Below are 22,615 nucleotides of genomic sequence, written 5' to 3'. Positions count from 1 at the left end.
CAATCCGAGGAGAAAATTCAGAACATTGCTGCGGATCATAAGGTTTTGGTTTCTGCTTCGTCTAGGTCTTGTACATGTATCTGTCAATAACTTCCACCGGGATAGGACGCCTTCCACGTGCCACACCAAGCTCACTCATGTTTTTTTTTTTTTTTTTTTTTTTTTTTTTTAATTTTACTGTCGTCCTCTTTAAGCCATTAAATGGTACCGAGTCTCTACTCAGATCTTGCAGTCCCCGATACTCTCTCAGTGCAGGACTGTAGCTGCTGCCGTTCGCATAAAACAGTTTCACTAAAAGCGCACAGTCTCTCTTCCTGACAGACGTGCTGTTCACTCACGTTGTGGCTGGTCAGATGACAGCGTGGATGACAAACAAATATTGTACAGTGCCAGACTTGCACCTGGAACTAATTTTTGCATCATAAATCGGTTCCGGATTAACACATTAGCATATTTACCAACGTTCGATGACATACGATAATTACAGTCCAGACAGGACCTCCGTGTGTAGCTGCACTTGAATAATAGCGACACGGTATGTCCACCAAATTGACGTCTCCAAGTGATGTCGTCGTCCTAGCACACAATTAGCAAGCAGATCCTGAGCCTGTTGCTTTTGCTGTGCGCAGTTAATGTACTACAACGAAAAAGTCAAAGGTTCTTTCTCACTGAAATAATGAGTTTCGTAGACTACAGGGATGCCAGCTACTTTCTGTTATGCAACTTTCTTCAGATACAATAGGAAACTCAACAATATGTTGCATAATATGCTTACGCCTAAAGGATTCACTCGCAAAGTTAGCAGATATTCTTGTTAGTCGAAATACAATGCTTTCAAACTCAGTAACATTCATGTAACTGAATTGCCTCGAAGGGCAATGAATCCACAACCTTCAGCGCGGATCCACGAAATCTTTCGGCCTCTAACGGGAACCTAAACGGGAACTACGCACAGGTGGCGCTAGGTGGGGTTGGCTGGGGAGAGGAGAGTCCCGAGATACTCCGTGCATTTGCGATAAACACTGTGTCCGGGTGGCTTAGAAGTGAAACTACGAAACTAGTAAGCAGGAGATCCCTGGTTCGAGTCTCGGTCCGGCACACATTTTCACTCGTCCAGCCGATCAGACATAAAGCTCCGATGCAGCTGATATCATCAATTTCTTTCCTTTCCTTTCTCCCTTCCACCACCTTCGACTTACATAAACTGAATTTGAGTGAAGTATGAAGGGTAACTATTACTGGATGAGACCAACAACAGCTTAAATGAATGTGGGTTGCAGTAATTGTGCAGAGATGAAAAGACCTGCAGAGAGTAAACTAGCATGGAGAGCTGCATCAAAGCAGTCTTCCTGATGAAGGCCACAACAACAACATTGGAGAAGTGCGGTTTCTATACTGGTAGGTATGGCAAATTTGTTTTTAGCTGATTTCTTTAAAATTTCGTTAACGAAAAGCGCTGCAGAATTCTGCGGATTATAGGATAGTTTTGACGTTTTCTTAGTAGACTCGACATTTTCCGATTCAGTAGTGTTTGGATTTTCTTGCTGCTGTCACTGAGGGTTTTTGGTGGTTAGTTAAGATATTTTTTACTTAGATTTGTGCTCGATGTCGCAACAGCAATAGCGAAATCTATTCGAACAGTCCACGGGTGTACTGCCGGTCCATATTGCCCTAAGGCCACAATATTTCGGCGATCAGACATGTCGCCATCGTCAGGTGCGCTGACGAACTGAGCTCTTGAGGGTGAACGGCCGTATTAAATCCCCTCCTCTCGCTCGTGAGGCGTTCTCTCCGCGGTCTGCGCCCGCGCGTCAGCGGTCGGTGAGACGCTGACGTCGGCGTCTGTGCTGGCGGCAGTGTAATTGCCTCGTCCGCCCTAGTCGTCCGTGCGTTTCCTTTGCTGAGCGTCTCTTTAATTAGACACAATGCTGGTTCCAATGCCCTGCTGAGGTTGTAGCCGCAATCGCGGTTGATGAGTCCGTCCCTGGCACGAATTTCGATAGCCTCTCTAACGACACTGTCCCAGTATTTAGATGTCTGTGCCAAGACCCTGGTATGTTGGTTCTTCATTTCGTGATTTTCGGACAAACAGTGCTCTGCGACCGCCGACTTGTTGGGGTACCCAAGTCGAGTGTGCCTCTGATGTTCTCGGCAACGATCTTCGATGGTGCGCACTCTCTGTCCAATATAAGTCTTCCCACATTGACACGGAATCTGGTATATGCCGGCCTTCCGCAAACCGAGGTCGCCTTTGACACTTCCCACTTGTGTTTTATTTGGTGAGTAAAAGACAGTTCCTACCCGGTGTTTCCTCAATATTCGTCCTATTTTCCCCGATAGTGCGCCAATACACGGTACATAGGCAGTGCCTATCTCTTTCTCCGTGACTTCTTCTCCATCTCCACAGGCTGCACTGTAGAGATGGGGGGAGAGAGCGTCTGATCTACCATTCCGAGTACCCGTTTCTCCAGAGTGCAGTTTTGAAGTGTTCCAGTTCTTACAGCAGATGGTGCGTGCCCTGTGCACCAGTGTTTTTAGCATCCCATTCCTATACGCAGGGTGCCGCATGCAAATACAGGTCGGTGTGCGTTTTCTTCCTGTATACCCCGTGGCCCTGGGTGCCGTCCACTCTTCTTTTGACCATGACGTCCAGGAGTGGTAATCTTTCTTCTGCTTCGGTGTCCATAGTGAATTTGATGTTCGGATGTATGGAGTTCAGGTGTGTAAGGAAGTCTTGGAGCTTGTCCCTTCCATGGCGCCACATCACGAAGGTGTCATCCACATAACGTAGAAAACAAGTAGGTTCCCATTTGGATGACGCCAAAGCTTCCTCCTCGAAGTACTCCATACAGAAATTCGCCACCACAGGCGAGAGTGGGCTCCCCATTGCGACTCCTTCTGTTTGTTCATAGTATTCTCCATTAAAGAGAAAATACGTGGAGATCAGAACGTGCTTGAAAAGACTGGTCGTCTTCTCGTCAAATTTCTGTGCAATAAGCTCAACTGACTCTCGAAGAGACACCCTGGTGGATAATGAAACAACGTCAAAACTCACCAGGATACCTGTGTCTTTCAGCTTGAAGTTGTCGAGATGTTTTACAAAATCCACAGAATTACGAACGTGATGAGGGCATTTACCCACATAAGGGCTTAGTAATTCTGCCAGGTATTTGGCCAGCAAATATGTAGGTGCCCTAATGTTGCTGATAATTGTGCGTAACGGCACACCTTTTTTGTGGACTTTAGGGAGTCCAAAAGTCTTGGCGGTATAGGTCCTTGAGATGCCAATTTCTTGGCGACACCCTCGGCTAAATCTGCGTCCTTGAGAAGAGTTCTCGTCTTGTTCCCCACCTTCTTTGTGGGGTCAACGTTGATCTTCTTGTAAGATTCGTCATTTAGCAGGCTCTGCATCTTCTCAATGTAGTCCTTATGGGAAAGAACAACCTTAGCATTGCCTTTTTCAGGCGGTAAGACAACAATCTCAGCCGTCACCTGTGCCATAAGTGACGAGGACAGCCTGCCTCAAGACCAACAACACAGGTGTTCCGCAGGGGTAACTTACAGTGTCAGACAAATTCAGAAGGCAGTGCCAACAACGTGCAGCATCGAAATGGCCCAGGAAGAGAACAAGCAACTGCGTTTTCCACCATGTGGGACCACCGACAGGCAGGATTACAAGGATTCTGAAGTATCATAGTGTTAAAATAGTATCCTGACCACATCTGGGGAGTATATATCTGGTTATTTCGGCAAGAATTGGAAAATTATATTTAACCAGTAATGCCTCTTCCCAAATCACCCCCAATTCTTTAAAGAATCGGACTCCCGTGTATAAAACAACTTCAAACTTGTGATTACATTATAAATGAGTTAATGTGCTAAATATTTAACGTTAAACATGTAAAATCTTTATGGTTTGAGACATAAAACCCCTAATAACGTCGTGAGTAAAGAAGAACTCTCGTTATCAAACAATGTATTAGTGTAGTGTGAGTAATTTGCGTTCCGTTTTCAGAAAAGCTACTTTTCCATGAATCACGATGTACGTAACGTCATATCTCTTGTACTGTACGACGTACAATGATCTGATTTTACAGGTACATTCAGTGGCATATGTGAATACTGTCCACAAAATGTGTTGCGAATAGATTTAGTGATAAAAAAATAATAAATCAAAACGTCAAGATTCATGCAGAAGCGTTACTTCATCGACAGTGAAAATGTAGCATGCGATAGACTTTCTTTCCTTCCGTTGTTTCGTGGGAGGTTTCAGAAGAAAAAGTTTCTAAAAGATTTATTATTATATATAAAGTTTGTATGAAGTTGCTAATTGTTCTCATTCTCAAATTCTGGAGATGTATACATGACTTTTAATTTCCATTTTTTACTCAATCATGATTTGGGCTTTATAGCAATTCTCAAGTGCATGTTGAAACATTAAAACATGTCTGACCTGGCCGTGACAAGTGTTCTCAAAACTGTAGGGAGTTCACTTTGGTGGTGGAAACTAGGTGACGCAAACACAGATCCATATGCGTTGGTCTCCTGAACACAGGATGATGTAATGTGCCATCTTGCTTCTTCCGTACACAGGTGTCAACGAATGGTAGACAGTTATCTTCCTCTAATTACAGAGTGAATTTTATGTACAAGGTGCATTCGAAACATTCGCTGAATGTTCTCAGAAAATAAAGGAAATGAGAGCTACAAACACCGCACGCATACTGGCCTTCAAAGTTTTCACCATAGGTACAACACACTTGCGACTTTGGTTGTGAAGATCTTGATAACTGTAACCAAACACTTCTCGTGGAATCGATGGGAGCACCGCCGTCACGTATTGTTGGATATTCGCAGCATTACAGGAGATGAGACCTGGCGCTACCAGTACGACAGTCTCGGAAAGAAGCCAGCTCACAAAATCCAAGTTTTAATTCGGTGTTGAGCACTTTTTCGAAAGCAAGGGCTTGATCCATCATGAATTCCTACCCAAGGGAGGCGGGGAAGACTATAAATCCCATGTCACTGACTGTCGCTTGGTATCTGGACCGTATTGGCAGCACCAAGCTCCTGTAATGATGCGGATATCCAACAACGCGCGACCACGGTGCTTCGAGTGATTCCATAAGAACCTTTTGGTAACAGTTTCCAACAGCTTTAAAACCGATGTCAACAGCTTTACAGCCGATGTCAGAAGTGCGTTGTAGCTAATGGTGTGCACTTTGAAGGCCAGATATGGTATTTTGTTTGTAACTGTTGCTTTCTTTATTTTCTGAGACCATTCACCGAACTTTTCGGACGCATCTTGTACTTGTGGATGGCGTCGATGGGGTCAAGAAATTCATCCAAGGCTTCCCTGCCACGTGGCTCCAAAAAGAAGGTGTCATCTAGGTTGTAAGACATCGTGGTCTCCTGACTTTAATTGCTTACATATTCCGCCCTCACAATCATATTCCGCACATCAAGACGCTTCATTCGAACCGAAACTCGATAACATAAAGTCAATGTTGTATGAATTCATGTAAACGATATGCAAATAACAAGTAAGCGCACCGGGGTTGAAATACTCGAGGCTGGCATACACACATACATTCCAGACGCGACGGTCACAGGAGCTTTTCGTTCGGGAGACGCAAGTCGCACAACGGGACGCCAGTCCCTTCACAGGACGAGTCAATGCCAAACGCCGAGGTGACCGCCCGTGAAGAGGACAGCGAGTGCCTGAGGGAAAGGAGGAACGACCCCGTGTTCAGCTTATAAGCAAATTCCACTATACTGTGTGGGAGCGGCCAGCCTACGCATTCTTTACACATCTTTCCAGATTGGTCGCCTTAAACGAAACGTCATTCTCCCGTTTTAGAAGAGCAATGCTGATTGGCACACGATATTTCTGACGCCTTGAGCTGAAGGTGTAATGGAAGAGACCGAAAGATATACCCCTTCACATCTGGCGTAGAGAGGAGCCATTCCGTTGTCGCTCTTGGAGCGAGGAACAAGTCTCTCCTCAGTACTTCACTGGGAGAGCCTCTCTGTCGAGAGCGAATCGAAGTGCGACGCTCTATATTGAGTGCTTCCGATTAAACGTTGTTCACTGTGTTGGCCGACACACTTATTGTGCGGTGTGAACGGACAGAGTTGTAGTTAAACGCCTGCGAGCGAATTTTTGAGTGGCATTGCGGTGGACTGGTTATCTGACCGGTGTACCACGCCAATAGTTGACTTCATCGAGGTGTAGGGAGAGTTTGATTGGCGAAGGTCATTCCAGATAGAACGAGAGTTGTCTTATTTGTCAGCAGCGAGCAGTCATCGCAGCTTACGGTATTGTGCTCTACAGCTATTGCGAGCCCCATGTTTCCTCCACAACGGTACACTTCACTGCATTTCACACGCGACAGCCTCGGCCGTACCTAGCAACATTCTAAAGGATAATTATTCAAGTTGAGTAGGCGCACCTCTCAGCCATTCTGCCAAGTCAACAACAAACTTTGTATAGAAATATCATTAGCGAATCCTATCCTTGAGTGGTAACTTCACATTCCGAATAGAACCAGTATATAACTTCAATTCATAACTAAAAGTGTCATTGTGATTTATCAGAATTTTTGCAAAATAAATAATAACTTTCGTTAGTTTCATGTTTTTCTTACACTAACTAGCACTACTCCAGTACCCAAGTATCCCACTAGTTACGAAAGAAATTTTGTGAATTTTTGTGTCATTTCCTTACAGCAGACGACTCCAGAAGATATTTATTGCTGAAAGTTTTTCAGGCATTTCTCTTTATAACGTTAGGAGAGTCTGTCTGACTTATGTAGTAGTGTGGAGGTGGAAACTGCATCTTGTAGGTGCCACAGGTTGAAGGGTACATCTCAGATTAATCCGTTGCACAGAATAACAGAATCTGAGATCAACCCCAGGCTCACAAGGTCTCTGTACAAATGCTTGGATATTTAAGCGTGTGGTTTTACTAGACATTTCCTCAAAATTTTCCACATGTAGATTTGCTGTCTCTGGTGACAGGGGAGACACAGTAGCCACACCGTCCACCTGTTCTTGATAACGCCTACTCCACAATGAAAGTAAGTGGTGGTGAGGGCGTGTTGAAATAGTCACAATATACGTGGCTCGAAATAGGGCGCCAGCAAAGCCCCACAGCGTCACCTACATAAATGTGATCCAGACGCAGTTTCGACGTTTCGCCAGATGATAATGGGACTTGACGAAGTACCGCGCCTGAGCCGTCAGTCGGCTCTCAACATATACCGCGCTGTTAAGATTGTTCTGAGTCCTTCCATTCCAACGGTAATTGATTCTTTCATATTTATAGTTATGCTGCGTACGATTCCGTTGAGATTCCCCTCTGGCGGCGTGTCTGGTCTTATCGATCTTCGAATCGTTGCTTCCTGTTTGCCTTGTGTAGAGAACAAGATCTTTGGGGGGGGGGGGGGGGGGGGGTGGCCGGTTGGTGCCGGTTGGTTGCCTAGCGGTGATGAGTCGCTCGGTCGGTTTTTAAAATCGGGAATTAGAGAATGTCATACGATGAGACCGCGGCGGGGCGTGGCGGGTGGAGAGTTGGCTGTTGTTCCGGGAAGCCGCGTGGTCTATCCTGGAGGTGCGAGACGTGTGGGACGAGTTAAAGGGACAAGGCCGTAAGCTCTTGCTGTGATCACCCGAGGACAACGCCTGTGGTTCCGAGTCACTACTTGGTGGAAGCGGCAACGGATGTCTCTCAATTTTCCTCCTGGAGGCGGGAATGATGGACTAGTAACTCGCCTAACCTGAGGAGTGGTATTTCGCCGCCGTGGGTGCAGAGAAGACGAGGGCTCCGGTGACAGAGCGCATAGCTGCGTGACTGTGCCCAGTTGGGTACGCTGGCGACATTGACACGGTCGGGTGTGAGGAACGTTTGCATCGGAGTTCACCTGCTGTTTCTCTGATAAACTGCAAGTTACGTTGGTTAAAGGTTTAGATGTTAATTGACGAATTTTGGTTTGTGCAACCAGCGTCTTTTCTGCCTTGTGGCCTCCTGCGTTCGGGCTTCCTGTCCCTGTCGCCGGTGTATTTATAGACAGTGATCTTTTCCGCTTCTTAATAGTACTGCCCGCTGGAAGTGTATTTTTGGGCACGGATTATTATTTTACATTACATTTTTTGTGCCTTGTGGCCTCCTGCGTTCGGATTTCCTGTCCTTGTCGCCGGTGTAATTACAGTCAGTTATCTTTTGACTTCTTATTAGTACTGCATGGGAGGAAGTGTATTTTTGGGCAGGGATTATGGCTGATCTGATTTGATTCCACCTCCTCCTCTGGCCTCGCGTGAGGTCGATGTGATTGCTGAATGTAAGGCGTTGTGGGTCTGTAAGTCCGCTTCTAGCCTGAGCATCCTTCGGGAGACAATCGTGGCCGCCCTTACACCCGGTCGGTTAATTATTTCTGTCCCACGACATTTTGGTGGCAGGACATGGTATTAAAGTTGTTAGCAATTGTAAAATGTTAAATGGTTGTATTTTAGTCTTTCATTGGTGGGTTTTTTAAAATTACATGGCTTTAAAATTGTTAGTTATTGTAAAAGGTGAATGACTGTATCTTTACTTTGATTGTTTTAATCTACTTGGCATCCTTTGAAAATGCTAGTTCTGCCTCCCTGTTAGCGAGACCTTGTAGTTTAATATCTTGTTGTGCCAAAATTTAAAAGAAGTGGCTCCCTACATGTTCGGTAGCGAAATTGTGTGCAAATTGGTGTTTTGTTTCATTACTTGGAAAGTTTTAATTTTGTTTTTAAATGTCTGTTTTAAGTAAAATGGCTTGACTATTAACGGTAAAGATTTTAATTTCATTACTTGGAAAATTCTGATTTGTTATCAAATGTTTTATCAAAGCCGGTTTTAAGTAAAATGGCTTGGCCGTTAACTGTAAAGTAAATTGTTTTGAAAAGGCACTCATGCCTGTTAGCTTTTCTGGATCTGTTCCTGGTCAAGTGGTCAAGAAATGACTTTTAATGGTTGAAGTAATCAATAAAGAAATTATAAATTGCAATTCGACAGTAACCAACTAATTTTGGCGCCGTTTTCCAACTGGGTGTTTTCCTTGATTAATCGTAACAACCGTCTCAGCGCCATTTCGTCGAACTAATATCAGGGATCTTCGTATTAGTACAACTCACCGGGAAAGTCGACGAGATTATACATTTATATGCACTAATTGTTGTTATTTGTTTATCTCAAAACTAAACTCCGCCCGAACAGGCCTCGGAAGGCCCAACTGTACCGACTGACCGCCGTGTCATCCCGAGCCGATAGACTTCACTGGATGTGGTCAACACACCACTCTCCCAGCTGTTGTTAGTTTCCGTGACCGGAGCCGCTACTTCTGAGTCGAGTACCTGCTCAACTGGTCTCACAAGGGCTGGGTGCACCACGCTTGCCAATGTAGGTCAGCAGACCAGGACGGCCACCCATCCAAGTGCTAGCGAAGCCCAACAGCACTTCCGTGATCTGACGGGAACCGCTGTTACCACTGTGGCAAGATCGTTGGCGTTTGCTTCTGATAAGTTTTAATTTGTTGAATATGTTCTCGGTAAGAAGCCAGAAAGCTGAACCAGCTGCCGCTTGCTCCAGCCGCTGAGCTCACCTGCACAGTCTTGTTGGCGAGGCTGCCCACCAGGTCCTCGACCTCCTCCAGGATGCGTCCCTCCATGCTGATCTTGCCGAAGCCGAAATCCCGCAGGTGGCGCAGCGTGAAGCGCCGTTGCTGCACCCAGAAAGGCCCGTCCGTGAAGAACACACCTGCCACACACCCAGCGCTGGTTTAACGGTTTATCTTCCTTTATTGTTATTTGAACACCTTTACAAAAAGTAGGCTGTCAGCATCATCCTACGCCGCTCTTCAGCCACAGGTTTGACATTGAAAATAAATACAGAAGACACAGAAAAGACTGAACAAAGTGGCGGGCAAAAAACAGTAGACACAGAATACAAAAAACACGAAGCCGGTCACACTCGAAGAAAAACACACTAAAAACTGTCGGCATGGCGCACAAACACTGGCGACTTCGGCGGCACAGGTGAACGTAGGAGCATGACGGCAAACACTAAACACATACACGATGGCACACAGAGGAGAAACTGATGGCGGTGATGTCCAGCGCGCAAATGTCCACGTAACGTGTGCAAGTCCGGGGACTTGCCAAGAGGGGAAGAAGGGGGAGGGGGAGGGAGAGGGGAGAGCAAAGATGCCAATGGCAGAGGAGGTGGGAGGAGGAATGGAGGTATGGGGGTAGGGGAAGCCTGGTGGAGGAGTGGGGAGAAAGGGAGGAGGGAGCGAAGGGGGAGAGAAGGGAGAGAAGGTGCCCATAGCAACAAACACAGGAAGAGGGAGGGAGGATCAAAGTTGGTAGGAGGGATAGATGGAGGGGAGGAGGGCATCATCAGGGAAGGGGAGCTGGCGGAACCCACCTTGGGAGAGGGTATGGAGAGTGGAAAGATGGAGAGCAGGTGGGAGGTGGAAGTGCAGGTGCGACAGCAGATGGTGGTAGGAGAGGATGGGAGAGACCAGCGGGTGAGGAGGATCGAGTTTACGGGAGGTGTAGAGGATCCGTATCTGTTCGAGGAAAAGAAGGAGGTGGGGGAACGGGATAAGGTCGTACAGGATCCGCGTCGGGGAGGGGAGATGGATGCGATAGGCGAGGCAAAGAGCATGGCGTTCCAGGATCTGAAGGGATTCTGGTTTAGCACTTTAGACACTCCTATCGTACCCTCTTCGATTGCATAAGTAACTGTCGGTTTTCTAGCAAATTTAAAGAATGATTACACAATTGTCAAGCATGTTAGAGGCGCACATTTAGCATAATTATACCATATACAATACAGATTAAGAAATATGCTTGCTTGTACAGGGTGATCCATTGATAGTGACCGGGCCAAATATCTCACGAAATAAGTACCAAACGAAAAAACTACAAAGAACGAAACTCGTCTAGCTTGAAGGAGGAAACCAGATGGCGCTGTGGTTGGCCCGCTAATGGCGCTGCCATAGGTCAAACAGATGTCAACTGCGTTTTTTAAAAAGGGAACCCCCATTTTTTATTACATATTCGTGTAGTACGTAAAGAAATTTGAATATTTTAGTTGGACCACCTTTTTCGCTTTGTGGTAGATGGCGCTGTAATAGTCACAAACGTATAAGTACATGGTATCACGTAACATTCCGCCAGTGCGGACGATATTTGCTTCGTGATACATTACCCGTGTTAAAATGGACCGTTTACCAATTGCGGAAAAGGTCGATATCGTGTTGATGTATGGCTATTGTGACCAAAATGCCCAACGGCCGTGTGATATGTATGATATTCGGTATCCTGGACGACATCATCCAAGTGTCAGGACCGCTCGCCGCATAGTTACGTTATTTAAGGAAACAGGAAGTGTTCAGCCACATGTGAAACGTCAACCACCACCTGCAACAAATGATGATGACCAAGTAGGTGTTTTAGCTTCTGTCGCGGCTAATCCGCACATCAGTAGCAGACAAGCTGCGCGAGAATCGGGAATCTCAAAAACGTCGGTGTTGAGAATGCTACATCAGCATCGATTGCACCCGTACTATATTTCTATGCACCAGGAATTGCATGGCGACGACTTTGAACGTCGTGTAATGTTTTGCCACTGGGCAGAAGAGAAATTACGGGACGATGACAGATTTTTTGCACGCGTTCTATTTAGCGACGAAGCGTCATTTACCAACAGCGATAACGGAAACCGGCATAATATGCACTATTGGGCAACGGAAAATCCACGATGGCTGCGACAAGTGGAACATCAGCGACTTTGACGGGTTAATGTATGGTGCGGCATTATGGGAGGAAGGATAATTGGCCCCCATTTCATCGATGGCAATCTAAATGGTGCAATGTATACTGATTTCCTACGTAATGTTTTAACGTTGTTATTACAAGATGTTTCACTGCATGACAGAATGGCGATGTACTTTCAACATGATGGATGTCCGGCACATAGCTCGCGTGTGGTTGAAGTGGTATTAAATAGCATATTTGATGACGGGTGGATTGGTCGTCGAAGCACCATACAATGGCCCGCACATTCACCGGATCTGACGTCCCCGGATTTCGTTGTGTGGGGAAAGTTGAAGGATATTTGCTATCGTGGTCCACCGACAACGCCTGACAACATGCGTCAGCGTATTGTCAATGCATGTGCGAATATTACGGAAGGCGAACTACCCGCTGTTGAGAGGAATGTCGTTACACGTATTGCCAAATGCACTGAGATTGACAGACATCATTTTGAGCATTTATTGCAGTAACGTTGTACAGGTAATCTTGTTGTAACAGCATGCGTTCTCAGTAATGATAAGTTCACAGTTACATGTATCACATTGGAACAACCGAATTAAAATGTTCAAACGTACCTACGTTCTGTATTTTAATTTAAAAAACCTACCTCTTACCAACTGTTCGTCTAAAATTGTGAGCGATATGTTTGTGACTATTACAACGCCATCTATCAAAAAGCGAAAAAAGTAGTCCAACTAAAAAATTTATATTTCTTCATGTACTAAACGAATATGCAATAAAAAATTGGGGTTCCTATTTTTAAAAAAACGCAGTTGTCCGTTAGACCTATGGCAGCGCCATCTAGTGGGCCAACCATAGCGCCATCTGGTTTCCCCCTGCAAGATAGAGAAGTTTCGTTCTTTGTAGTTTCTTCGTTTGACGCTTATTTTGTGAAATATTTGGCAGGGTCACGATCAATGCACCACCCTGTATATGCACTGGTGTCCAAACCCAAAGCAACGAAGTGCTATTTCCCTGTCATATATCTAATTCGCGCCATAATCATACAAACTCTCAATCCCATGTCTGTACGAACGTGTTCTGCACGGAACATGGCATTCTGGTCAACGGACAACCATACCAACGATGACGTCAGGACTCTTATGAAACGAGGTGTTTGCCTGGTAGGCTCACACCAACAATCGCTGAGCACACAGTCACAGACAGTGCAGTATAGCACTGACCTATTAGATAGTGTCGGAAGTTCCATGCGGCTTTTCGCGGATAGTATACAGAGAAGTTGCAGCATTAGAAAATTGCACCGAAATGCAGGAAGATCTGCAGAGGATAGGCACTTGGTGCAGGGAGTGGCAACTGACCCTTAACATAGACAAAAGTAATACATAGAAAGAAGGATCCTTTATTGTATGATTATATGATAGCGGAACAAACACTGGTAGCAGTTACTTCTGTAAAATATCAGGAAGTATGCGTGCGGAACGATTAGAAGTGGAATGATCATATAAAATAAATTGTTGGTAAGACGGGTACCAGGTTGAGATTCATTGGGAGAGTCCTTAGAAAATGTAGTTCATCAACAAAGGAGATGGCTTACAAAATACTCGTTCGACATATACTTGAGTCTTGCTCACCAGTGTGGGATCCGTACCAGGTCGGGTTGACAGAGGAGATAGAGAAGATCCGAAGAAGAGCGGCGCGTTTCGTCACAGGGTTATTTGGTAACCGTGATAGCGTTACGGACATGTTTAGCAAACTCAAGTGGCAGACTCTGCAAGAGAGGCGCTCTGCATCGCGGTGTAGCTTGCTGTCCAGGTTTCGAGGGGGTGCTTTTCTGGATGAGGTATCGAATATATTGCTTCCCCCTACTTGTACCTCCCGAGGAGATCACGAATGTAAAATAAGAGAGATTCGAGCGCGCACGGACGCTTTCCGTCAGTCGTTCTTCCCGCGAACCATACGAGACTGGAACAGGAAAGGGAGGTAATGACAGTGGCACGTAAAGTGCCCTCAGCCACACACCGTTGGGTGGCTTGCGGAGTATAAATGTAGATGTAGATATAGAGTAGATGGCTACCGGTCTCTCTACGGTGGAGGGCCATAATGTAAATGAGCTTTTGGCCTTTAACATCGCTGGCCGGGTGGTCCTTTACGGAGCAGGTCCGGCCGCCTTGGTGCAGGTCTTATTACATTCGACGCCACATTGGGTGACCTGCGCGCCGGATGGAGATGAAATGATGAAGACAAGACAAAACCCAGTCCCTGAAAGGAGAAAATCCCCGAAAATCGAACCCGGGCCTCTTAGGACGGCAATCCGTCACGCTGACCATTCAGCTATAGGGGCGGACGGAGGGCCATAGAAAGATAGGATGCAGGACAGTAGCAAACTGATTTGGCCCGATGGCTTAATGTGAATCGTTCTGTTGTTTCTCGGATGTGGCGACAGTGTATAGAGGCCGTAACTTTATTCTGAAGAACAGGACGGGGCTGGCCATGTGTGACTTCAGATGACAGGACCATTATTTGACTGTGTGGGCACAACAGCACCGCCTTAGTACCGTACGGCAACTGGCATGTGAGCTCGCAACATCCACTGGATGTGCTGTATCGAGCCAAACGGTGTACAGAAGGCTTCGGTAGAGTGGCCTTTATTCTCAGAGACCTGCTGTATGTCTATGTCTGACATCTTCACTGAAAAGAACGTATAGAGTGACGTCATCAACATGACACCTGGACGGTCGAATAGTCGGCCAATGTTATTTCTACAGATGAGTCTGGAGAATGTGTCTCGATGGATTCGTATCTGGCGGGAAAGTGGAACACAGTTACGGGACACAGATAGTGTGGAAGGAGACCGAATCGAGGAGGACCCCTAATGGTGTGGGCTGGGATTATGTTGGCAACTCGAACTCCCACTTCATGAAATTCTACGTGGGTGAATCTGCAAGGTTTAACTGCTGTCAGGTACCGTGACAAGATCTTGGGACTTCTTTTATGGTTGTTGCGAGGTGCTGTGGGCACAGACTTCGTATCGATGGACGCTCGATCTCAAAGGGCACGAGTGGCTCATGTTTTCTTGGAAATGGAAGATACTGCACGCATGGCGTGGCCAGTTCGATCTCACAATTTGAACCCAATACAGCATATCTGGGAAACGCTAGGGAAACGACTTGCATCACGTCAGCATCCACCAGGCACTTCTCAAGATTTGGGAACGGCTCTGCGGGAAGAACGGGCGTTATTACCTCAACACGAGATTGATGTCATCATTGCCAGCCTCAGTGGCCGAGTGGTTCTAGGCGCTTCAGTCCACAAGCGTGCGCGACTGCTATGGTCGCAGATTCGAATCCTGCCTCGGGCATGGATGTGTGTGATGTCCTTAGGTTAGTTGGGTTTAAGTATTTCTAAGTTCTAGGGGACTGATGACCTCCGATGTTAAGTCCTATAGTGCTAAAAGCCATTTGAACAATTTGATGTCATTATTTACTGCAGGTCGTGTCGTTTTCAGGCTTGTGTTGCTGCCAGAGGTGGTCACACCCCATTGTGAGAACATTAACCAGTTGTCGGAAGATATGTACAAATCCGTTACGTTGGAAAAAACGAAGAACATTTTTATCTACAGTTATGCATGTTGCAATTGTTTACGTTCTGCATTTTTTATGGTGTTTCTATTTTACTATTACTTGTTTATACTGTTTTGTGGCAAAATAAACGCAACCTTGCATTTCCGTTTGTTACTTTAATTTTGGACACCAGTGTATATGTCCGCAACAGCACTGGTGCGTTAGCGTTGTTAAACACGCGAAGGAACTTCTTCCCCGGTAGAAAAAGTGTTACACTTGCTGATATAGACTCCAAGTACAAATAAAAACAAAAAAATAGCATCGTAAGGGCGTACTTTATGACCAAAAAGATTACATACAATCAATACACGATTCACCTGTAAATGGTAGTCTTGAAAATATTGTCGTACACAAAGTCTTAACATTGCATTCTTTGTACCCCAGCTGCTTTCTTTCCTTACCCGTGTTAGTCGTGTATATTTCTATTGTCTATATTCAAACCACAATTTATGAAAGATGTTTATATTTTATTAATAGATTTAAGTAGGAATAATTAATATTTGTCATGTTGGAAATAATTGTGGTAGCACGAAATGTCTGCACCAAAGTATTGTTGGCAAGAGAGACGGCACATTGATATAATTTTAAAAAGGGCGGGAGAGACAGCGTATGGATACATTTTAAGAAAAGAGCGGGAAAGACCGCGCATTGATACATTTTGCAATGGTAGCAGGGATTGTTTGCACCAGAAAGCATTGTTGGCAGGAGGGACCGCACTTTAGCGTTCGTAGGAAGTCAGTAGTAAGCGAGAAGTGAATCGAGTCGGTAGCCGGTCTGAAGCGAGAGGTTAAGAGGAACGGTGTGCCTGTCAGCCACCAGCTATGATTTACAAGAAATCATTTCATTCAGAATATAATTAATTTTTAAAGCAATATTGCATTACTGATTATAACCTCAAAAACCATCACCGTAAAACTTCGCAAAATTTTATTTTTGTCAAGAAAAAGTTTAACTATGAATTACATAACGTCAGTCAAATTAATTAAAGAATAACGTCAGCTTTGGTAATAAATACAGCCATTTATTATTACAGCCCACCAGCAGCTAATAGAGTATAGTAAAACAGAGTAAGTATATTCATGTCGCAGTTCGATGTATCAGTCAGATGGCGATCCAGAAACAGTAAAAAAGGAAAGGAACAGTTTTGGGTTATTGCAGGTAACGACTGAGGGCCACGACGTCGACACATTCTAAGTTTCGTCGAAATAATCAGAAAATAACTTTTAATAAGCAGCATTTAAATTTGTATGCGAAGATTGAGAAAGAGAATTAATTTCAAAGGGAAGATTTCATTTGTTATTATTAAGCATGAGGTAGAAATCCTAAGGGAAGGTTTCATAGGATATTGTAGAAGGGAAGGTTGCGTAATAAAAGAGATATGGACGAGACGGGAAGGTTTCACCCGCTTGCTAGTCTCTTTCTTTCCTTTCTCAGAGCATACTTTACAGTAACATATGGCGTTTGCTTTGTTGACAGAGGGTGGTGCCTTCCCTGAAAAAAAAACGACCAAAATGCCTATCTAGGGTAGTGGTCGGTGTTGGTTCCAATGATAGAATGTTTCCTCCTGCAGCTGCAAAGTCCATGCTGACTTTTTTCCATACATTCCACTAGAGATTTTTTTTTGCTTGGTGATAGCCTTGTACAAAATAGAACTATTCACAGCAGACATTAGGAAAACGTGGGTGAAAAGTTTTTTCCACCACTTCAATGATTTGCTTGCGAAGGGGTAGTATCTGCACAGCTGCCTGACACGGCCTGCACCAGCAGTCTTGCTCGTGTCATAATCTATCACAATGTTTGGATTTATGGTCCTTTAATAACCTCCTTTTGAACGTACAGGAACCTCTTTGGTGATTGCCTAATGTCGTTTTGAGAGGCCATATACATCACGATCACGATTATTTTTCCATTAGAGCGGTAGAAAAGAACCATTCCTTTTAAAAAATCATTTTGTTTCAGCTTCTTTGATTTGAATCTTCTCGGTAGGCCCTTTCTGTTCTTCATGACAGTTCCAACAGCTGCGGCACAGTTTGAAACGAGTCCTGCTGCATCTAGTGGACGAAATTTGAACCACTACAGGTGTCCAACAACCGGTGTAGCGAGCCGGAAAACACAATGCAGTGGATGGAAAAGCTGCGTCCGCAAGAGATACGGGCGTCTACCACACAACCGACACATGCTCGCCCGAATGGCGTACAGGCATAGAAATGAATGTGTTAAAACTCAAGCGGTCGCTTGTAGCGTCAAGCTGAGAGGGGCGCCCAAGTGCAAAATTTTTATATAGAGTGAAAACAGGGGGAAAGTATACGAACGAATTTGAAACTGGGATTTTTTTCCCTCCTTCAGACTAACGAATATTCCCGAAGTCCGATTAAGCAGGCATATGAATGGCTTTCGTTCCCTTTTCATAGCTCACAATGTGCGTTACACTGATTAGCCAGAACACTATGACCACTCACGCAATAGGTGTTATATCCCCCTTTGGCGCGGATAACAGCCGCGACGCGTGGTGGCATGGAGGCAGTGAGGCCTTGGTAGGTCGCTGTCGGGAGTTGGCACCACATCTGCACGCACAGGTCACATAATTCCCGTAAATTTCGGGGAGGGGGCCGTGAGTTCTGACGCAACGTTCCAGACGAGTTCGATAGGGTTCAGACCTGGAAAGTTGAGGACCAGCACATCATCTGGGACTGGTCACTGTGTTCCTCGAACAATTCCATCACACTCCTGGACTTGTGATATGGCCCATGATCCTGCTGAAAAATGCCACTGCTGCCGGGAAAGATAATCGTCATGAAGGGGTTACGTGATCTGCAACCAGTTTACGATGCTCCTTGCCCGCAATGGTGCCTTGCACGAGCTCCACTGGACCAATGGATGCCCACGTGAATTTTCCTCAGAGCATAATGAAGTCGCAGCCAGCTTGTCTCTGTTTGGAAGTACAGGTGTCAAGGAGCTGTTCCCCTGCAAGGCTACGGATTCGCGCCCTCCCATCGGCAGGTATCGGGATTTGTCAGACCATGCAACACTCTGCCACTGCGCCAACGTCCAGTGCCGATGAGCACGTGCCAGTTTCAGTCGTAGTTGCCGATGTCGTATGCTAACATTGGCACATGCATGTGTTGTCGGCTGCGGAGGCCCATCGTTAGGAATGTTCAGTACACTGTGTGTTCACACACACTTGCATTCTTCACAGAATTAACGTCTGATGCTAGTTTCGCCACAGTTCGCCACCTATCCTGTTTTGCCAGACATCTGTAATGAGGGGCGGCCGCCCCCTACCCCACGACGTCTGGACGTGGTTTCACATGGGTTTCGCTTCAGCTTGAAGACACTCACCACAGCACTTCCCGAATACCCGACAAGTCGTGCAGCTTCTAAAACGCTCGTGCCGAGCCCTCCGGGTTATCGCAATCTGCCCTCAGTCAAACTCAGATAGATCATGATCCTTCCCCATTCTACACACGGACAGCACACTCACTGATACTACATGTGTGTGTCTGACTATCACTCATTCTTCACGAGCTGACGCTGCTATTGCCTGGATGCAATTATATCGATAGTAGTTCAGTGGTCATAATGTTATATAATTATTAGTGTCTTACGAAATTATGATAATAGTAATGAATCTTGAAAATAATTCAGTTTCGTCACTAAAACAGAATCGAATCGTTAAGTTTTTACTCCTCAGAAAAATTCATTTTAGAGCTCGGGGGTTATTACACCCAGGTTGGGAACCACTTCTTTAAAAGAGTAACTACACTCATGCTCATAAATGAAGGATAATTGCAGAAAGTGGTGCCACACAACAAGGCACTACACAAAACGCGCTAATAGCATAGGGACTTAGGGAACACACATGAAATAGGTCTTTATTGGCAATACTTTGAGAAAACCGTCCCGAAACACATGTGCTTCAAAACGCCACTGTTACCTGCGCATGTACCCCGACATCAATATGGGATATGATCACCATGAACACGCACACAGACCGCACAACGCGTTGGCATACTCTGGATCAGGTGGTCGAGAAGCTGCTGGGGTATAGTCTCCCATTCTTGCACCAGCGCCCGTCGAAGCTCCTGAAGTGGTTGGTTGAGGATTAAAGGGACAAAACTGCATAGGTCATCGGTCCCTCCTGAAGTGTCCTAGGGGTTTGAAGATATGCAGCAATACGTCGACCGAGAGTATCCCAGACGTGCTCGATGGGGTTTAGGTCTGGAGAACAGGCACACCACTCCATTCACCTTATATCTTCTGTTTCAAGGTACTCCTCCAAGATGGCAGCTCGGTGGGGCCGTGCGTTATCATCCATCAGGAGGAAGGTGGGACCCACTGCACCCCTGAAAAGGTGGTCATACTGGTGCAAAATGACGTCCTGATGCACGTGACCTGTTACAGTTCCTCTGTCAAAGACATGCAGGGGTGTACGTGCACCAATCATAATCCCACCCCACAGCATCAAACCATGACCTCCATACAGGTCGCTTTCAAGGACATTAAGGGGTTGGTATCTGGTTTATGCTAGATGAAAACCCGGCGAGAATCACTGTTCTAATAATATACCTGGACTCGTCTGTGAACATAACCTGCGACGACTGTTCCAATAACTATGTACTGTGTTCTTGACACCAGGCTTTACGGGCTCTCCTGTGACCAGGGGTCAGTGGAATGCACTTTGCAGGTCTCCGGGCGAATAAGCCATGTCTGTTCAGACGTCTGTAGTGCACAGCCGACAATGCTCCGTGCTGCGCAGGTGCGCTGCCTGTCGGAGAGGTTGGTGCTCCGAGACGCTGTGGAGGCGATGTGTAATTCCATGGTAAACAACCCAGGTCATACAAGGATATACACCGAAGAGCCAAAGAAACTGGTATACGTGCCTAATATCGCGTAGGACCCCCAAAAGCACGCAGAAGTGCCGCAACACGACGTGGCATAGAGTCGACTAATGTCTGAAGTACCGCTGGAGGGAATTGACTCCATGAATCCTGCAGGGTGTCCATAAATACGTAAGAGTACGACGGGGTGGGGATCTCTTGTGAATAGCACGTTGCACGGCACCCCAGATATGCTCAATAATGTTCATCTCTGGGAAGTTTACTAGCCAGTGGAAGTGTTTAAACTCAAAAGAGTGTTCCTGGAGCCACTCTGCAGCACTTCTCGACGTGTGGGGTGTCGCACTGTCCCACTGGAATTGCCCAAATCCATCGGAATGGACGATGGACATGAATGGATGCAGGTGATCGGACAGGATACTTACGTACCTGTGAGCTTCTAGAGCCGTATCTAGACGTATCAAGGGTCCCATATCACTGCCAGTCACACGCAGCACCAGGAGAAACAGTCCCCTGCCGACATGCAGGTCCATGGATTCATGAGGTTGTCTCCATACCCGTACACGTCCATCCCCTTGATACAATTTGAAACAACACTCGTGCGATCAGGCAACATGATTCCAGTCATCAATAGTCCAATGTCGGTGTTGACAGGCCCAGGCTAGACGTAAAGCTTTGTGTCGTGCAGTCATCGAGAGTACACTAGTGGGCCTTCGGCTCCTAAAGCCCATTTCGATGATATTTCGTTGAAATGGTTCGCACGCGGACACATGTTGATGGCCGAGCATTGAAATCTGCAGCAGTTTGCGGAAGGGTTGCACTTATGTCACGTTCAACGATTGTCTTTGGCCCCGTTGATCCCGTTCTTGCAGTATCTGTTACCGTCGCAGCGATGTCGGAGACTTGATGTTTTACTGGATTCCTGATATTCACAGTACACTCGTGAAATGGTCATACGGGAAAATCCTCACATCATCGCTACCTCGGAGATGCTGTGTCCCATCGCTCGTGTACCGACTATAATACTTCGTTCAGACTCACTTAAATCTTGATAACCAGCCATTGTAGCAACAGTAACCAATCACACAACTTCGCCACACACTTGTTGTCTTATATAGGCTTTGCCGACCGCAGCGCAGTATTCTACCTTTTTAGATATCTCTGCATTTGAATATGCATGCCTATATCAGTTTCTTTGACGCTTCATTGTTAATGGAAATGGAAATGAGCGTTTGGAGTCATTGGCTTGGAGGTCCCTTACGGGGCAGTTCCGACTGCCTTGGTGCAGGTCTTATTACATTCGACGCCACACTGGGCGACCTGCGCGCCGGATAGGGATGTAATGATCATGAAGACAACACAACACTCAGTCCCTGGGCGGAGAAAATCCCCGGCCCAGGCGGGAATCGAACCTGGGCCCATAGGACGGCAATCCGCGCAGCTATCGGGGCGGACTCGGTGTTGATGAAAGCCGTTTACACACGTCCTGCTGGCGGGGCTGCTGCCTACACGGTCTGCCTGGTGTGTGGAGGAAACGACAACCAGGCTTGTGCAAAACAGCAAGGATACATTGCACAGTGAGTGTCTCGTTCAGAAATCGCATTTGAATCAGTGAGATCATATTACGCATCATGTAAGAAGAAGAAACAATTTCATTGAATTACGACAGCACCAGGATCGTGACCTGTCAAGACTGCAGCTAAACATTTCGTGATACTCTGTCTCGCATTAGGCAGGATCATGTGACTGTCGTGTGTAAACGGAAGCGATGGATTCAGCGACCTAATTCTCAATGCCACGCAGCATATCAGGGCTTCACACGATTAATGCCTCAGAAGATATACTGTTCGCACAGCATCGCAGGACCGCACAGATTTTACACAGAGTACGCGAAGGAGCTTGCCCCCCTTCTTGCAGCGGTGTACCGTAGGTCGCTAGAAGAGCGTAGCGATCCAGAGGATTGGAAAAGGGCACAGGTCATCCCCGTTTTCAAGAAGGGACGTCGAACAGATGTGCAGAACTATAGACCCATATCTTTAACGTCGGTCAGTTGTAGAATTTTGCAACACGTATTATGTTCGAGTATAATGACTTTTCTGAAGACTAGAAATCTACTCTGTAGGAATCAGCACGGGTTTCGAAAAAGACGATCGAGTTAAACCCAGCTCGCACTATTCTTCCATGAGACTCAGAGCGCCATAGACACGGGTTCCCAGGTAGATACTGTGTTTCTTTACTTCCGCAAGGCGTTTGATACAGTTCCCCACAGTCGTTTAATGAACAAAGTAAGCACACATGGACTATCAGACCAATTGTGTGACTGGATTGAAGAGTTCCTAGATAACAGAA

General features: G+C 46.0%; 1 protein-coding gene across 1 annotated transcript in view; it reads right to left on the bottom strand.

The window, feature by feature from the left end:
- The window catches only part of LOC126272980 (methyl farnesoate epoxidase-like), a 176,146-nt gene that overhangs the window by 54,251 nt on the left and 99,280 nt on the right, over positions 1-22,615 (bottom strand). Inside the window, exon 4 of the mRNA XM_049976324.1 lies at positions 9,630-9,784. Within this exon, the coding sequence (XP_049832281.1) occupies positions 9,630-9,784 (155 nt within the window). The remainder of the gene's footprint in view (positions 1-9,629; positions 9,785-22,615) is intronic.

This window comes from Schistocerca gregaria, chromosome 5 (genome assembly GCF_023897955.1).
Source record: "Schistocerca gregaria isolate iqSchGreg1 chromosome 5, iqSchGreg1.2, whole genome shotgun sequence".
Lineage (NCBI taxonomy): Eukaryota > Metazoa > Arthropoda > Insecta > Orthoptera > Acrididae > Schistocerca > Schistocerca gregaria.
Note: the sequence above shows the minus strand (reverse complement) of the source record. Positions and strands in the feature narration are given on the sequence as shown.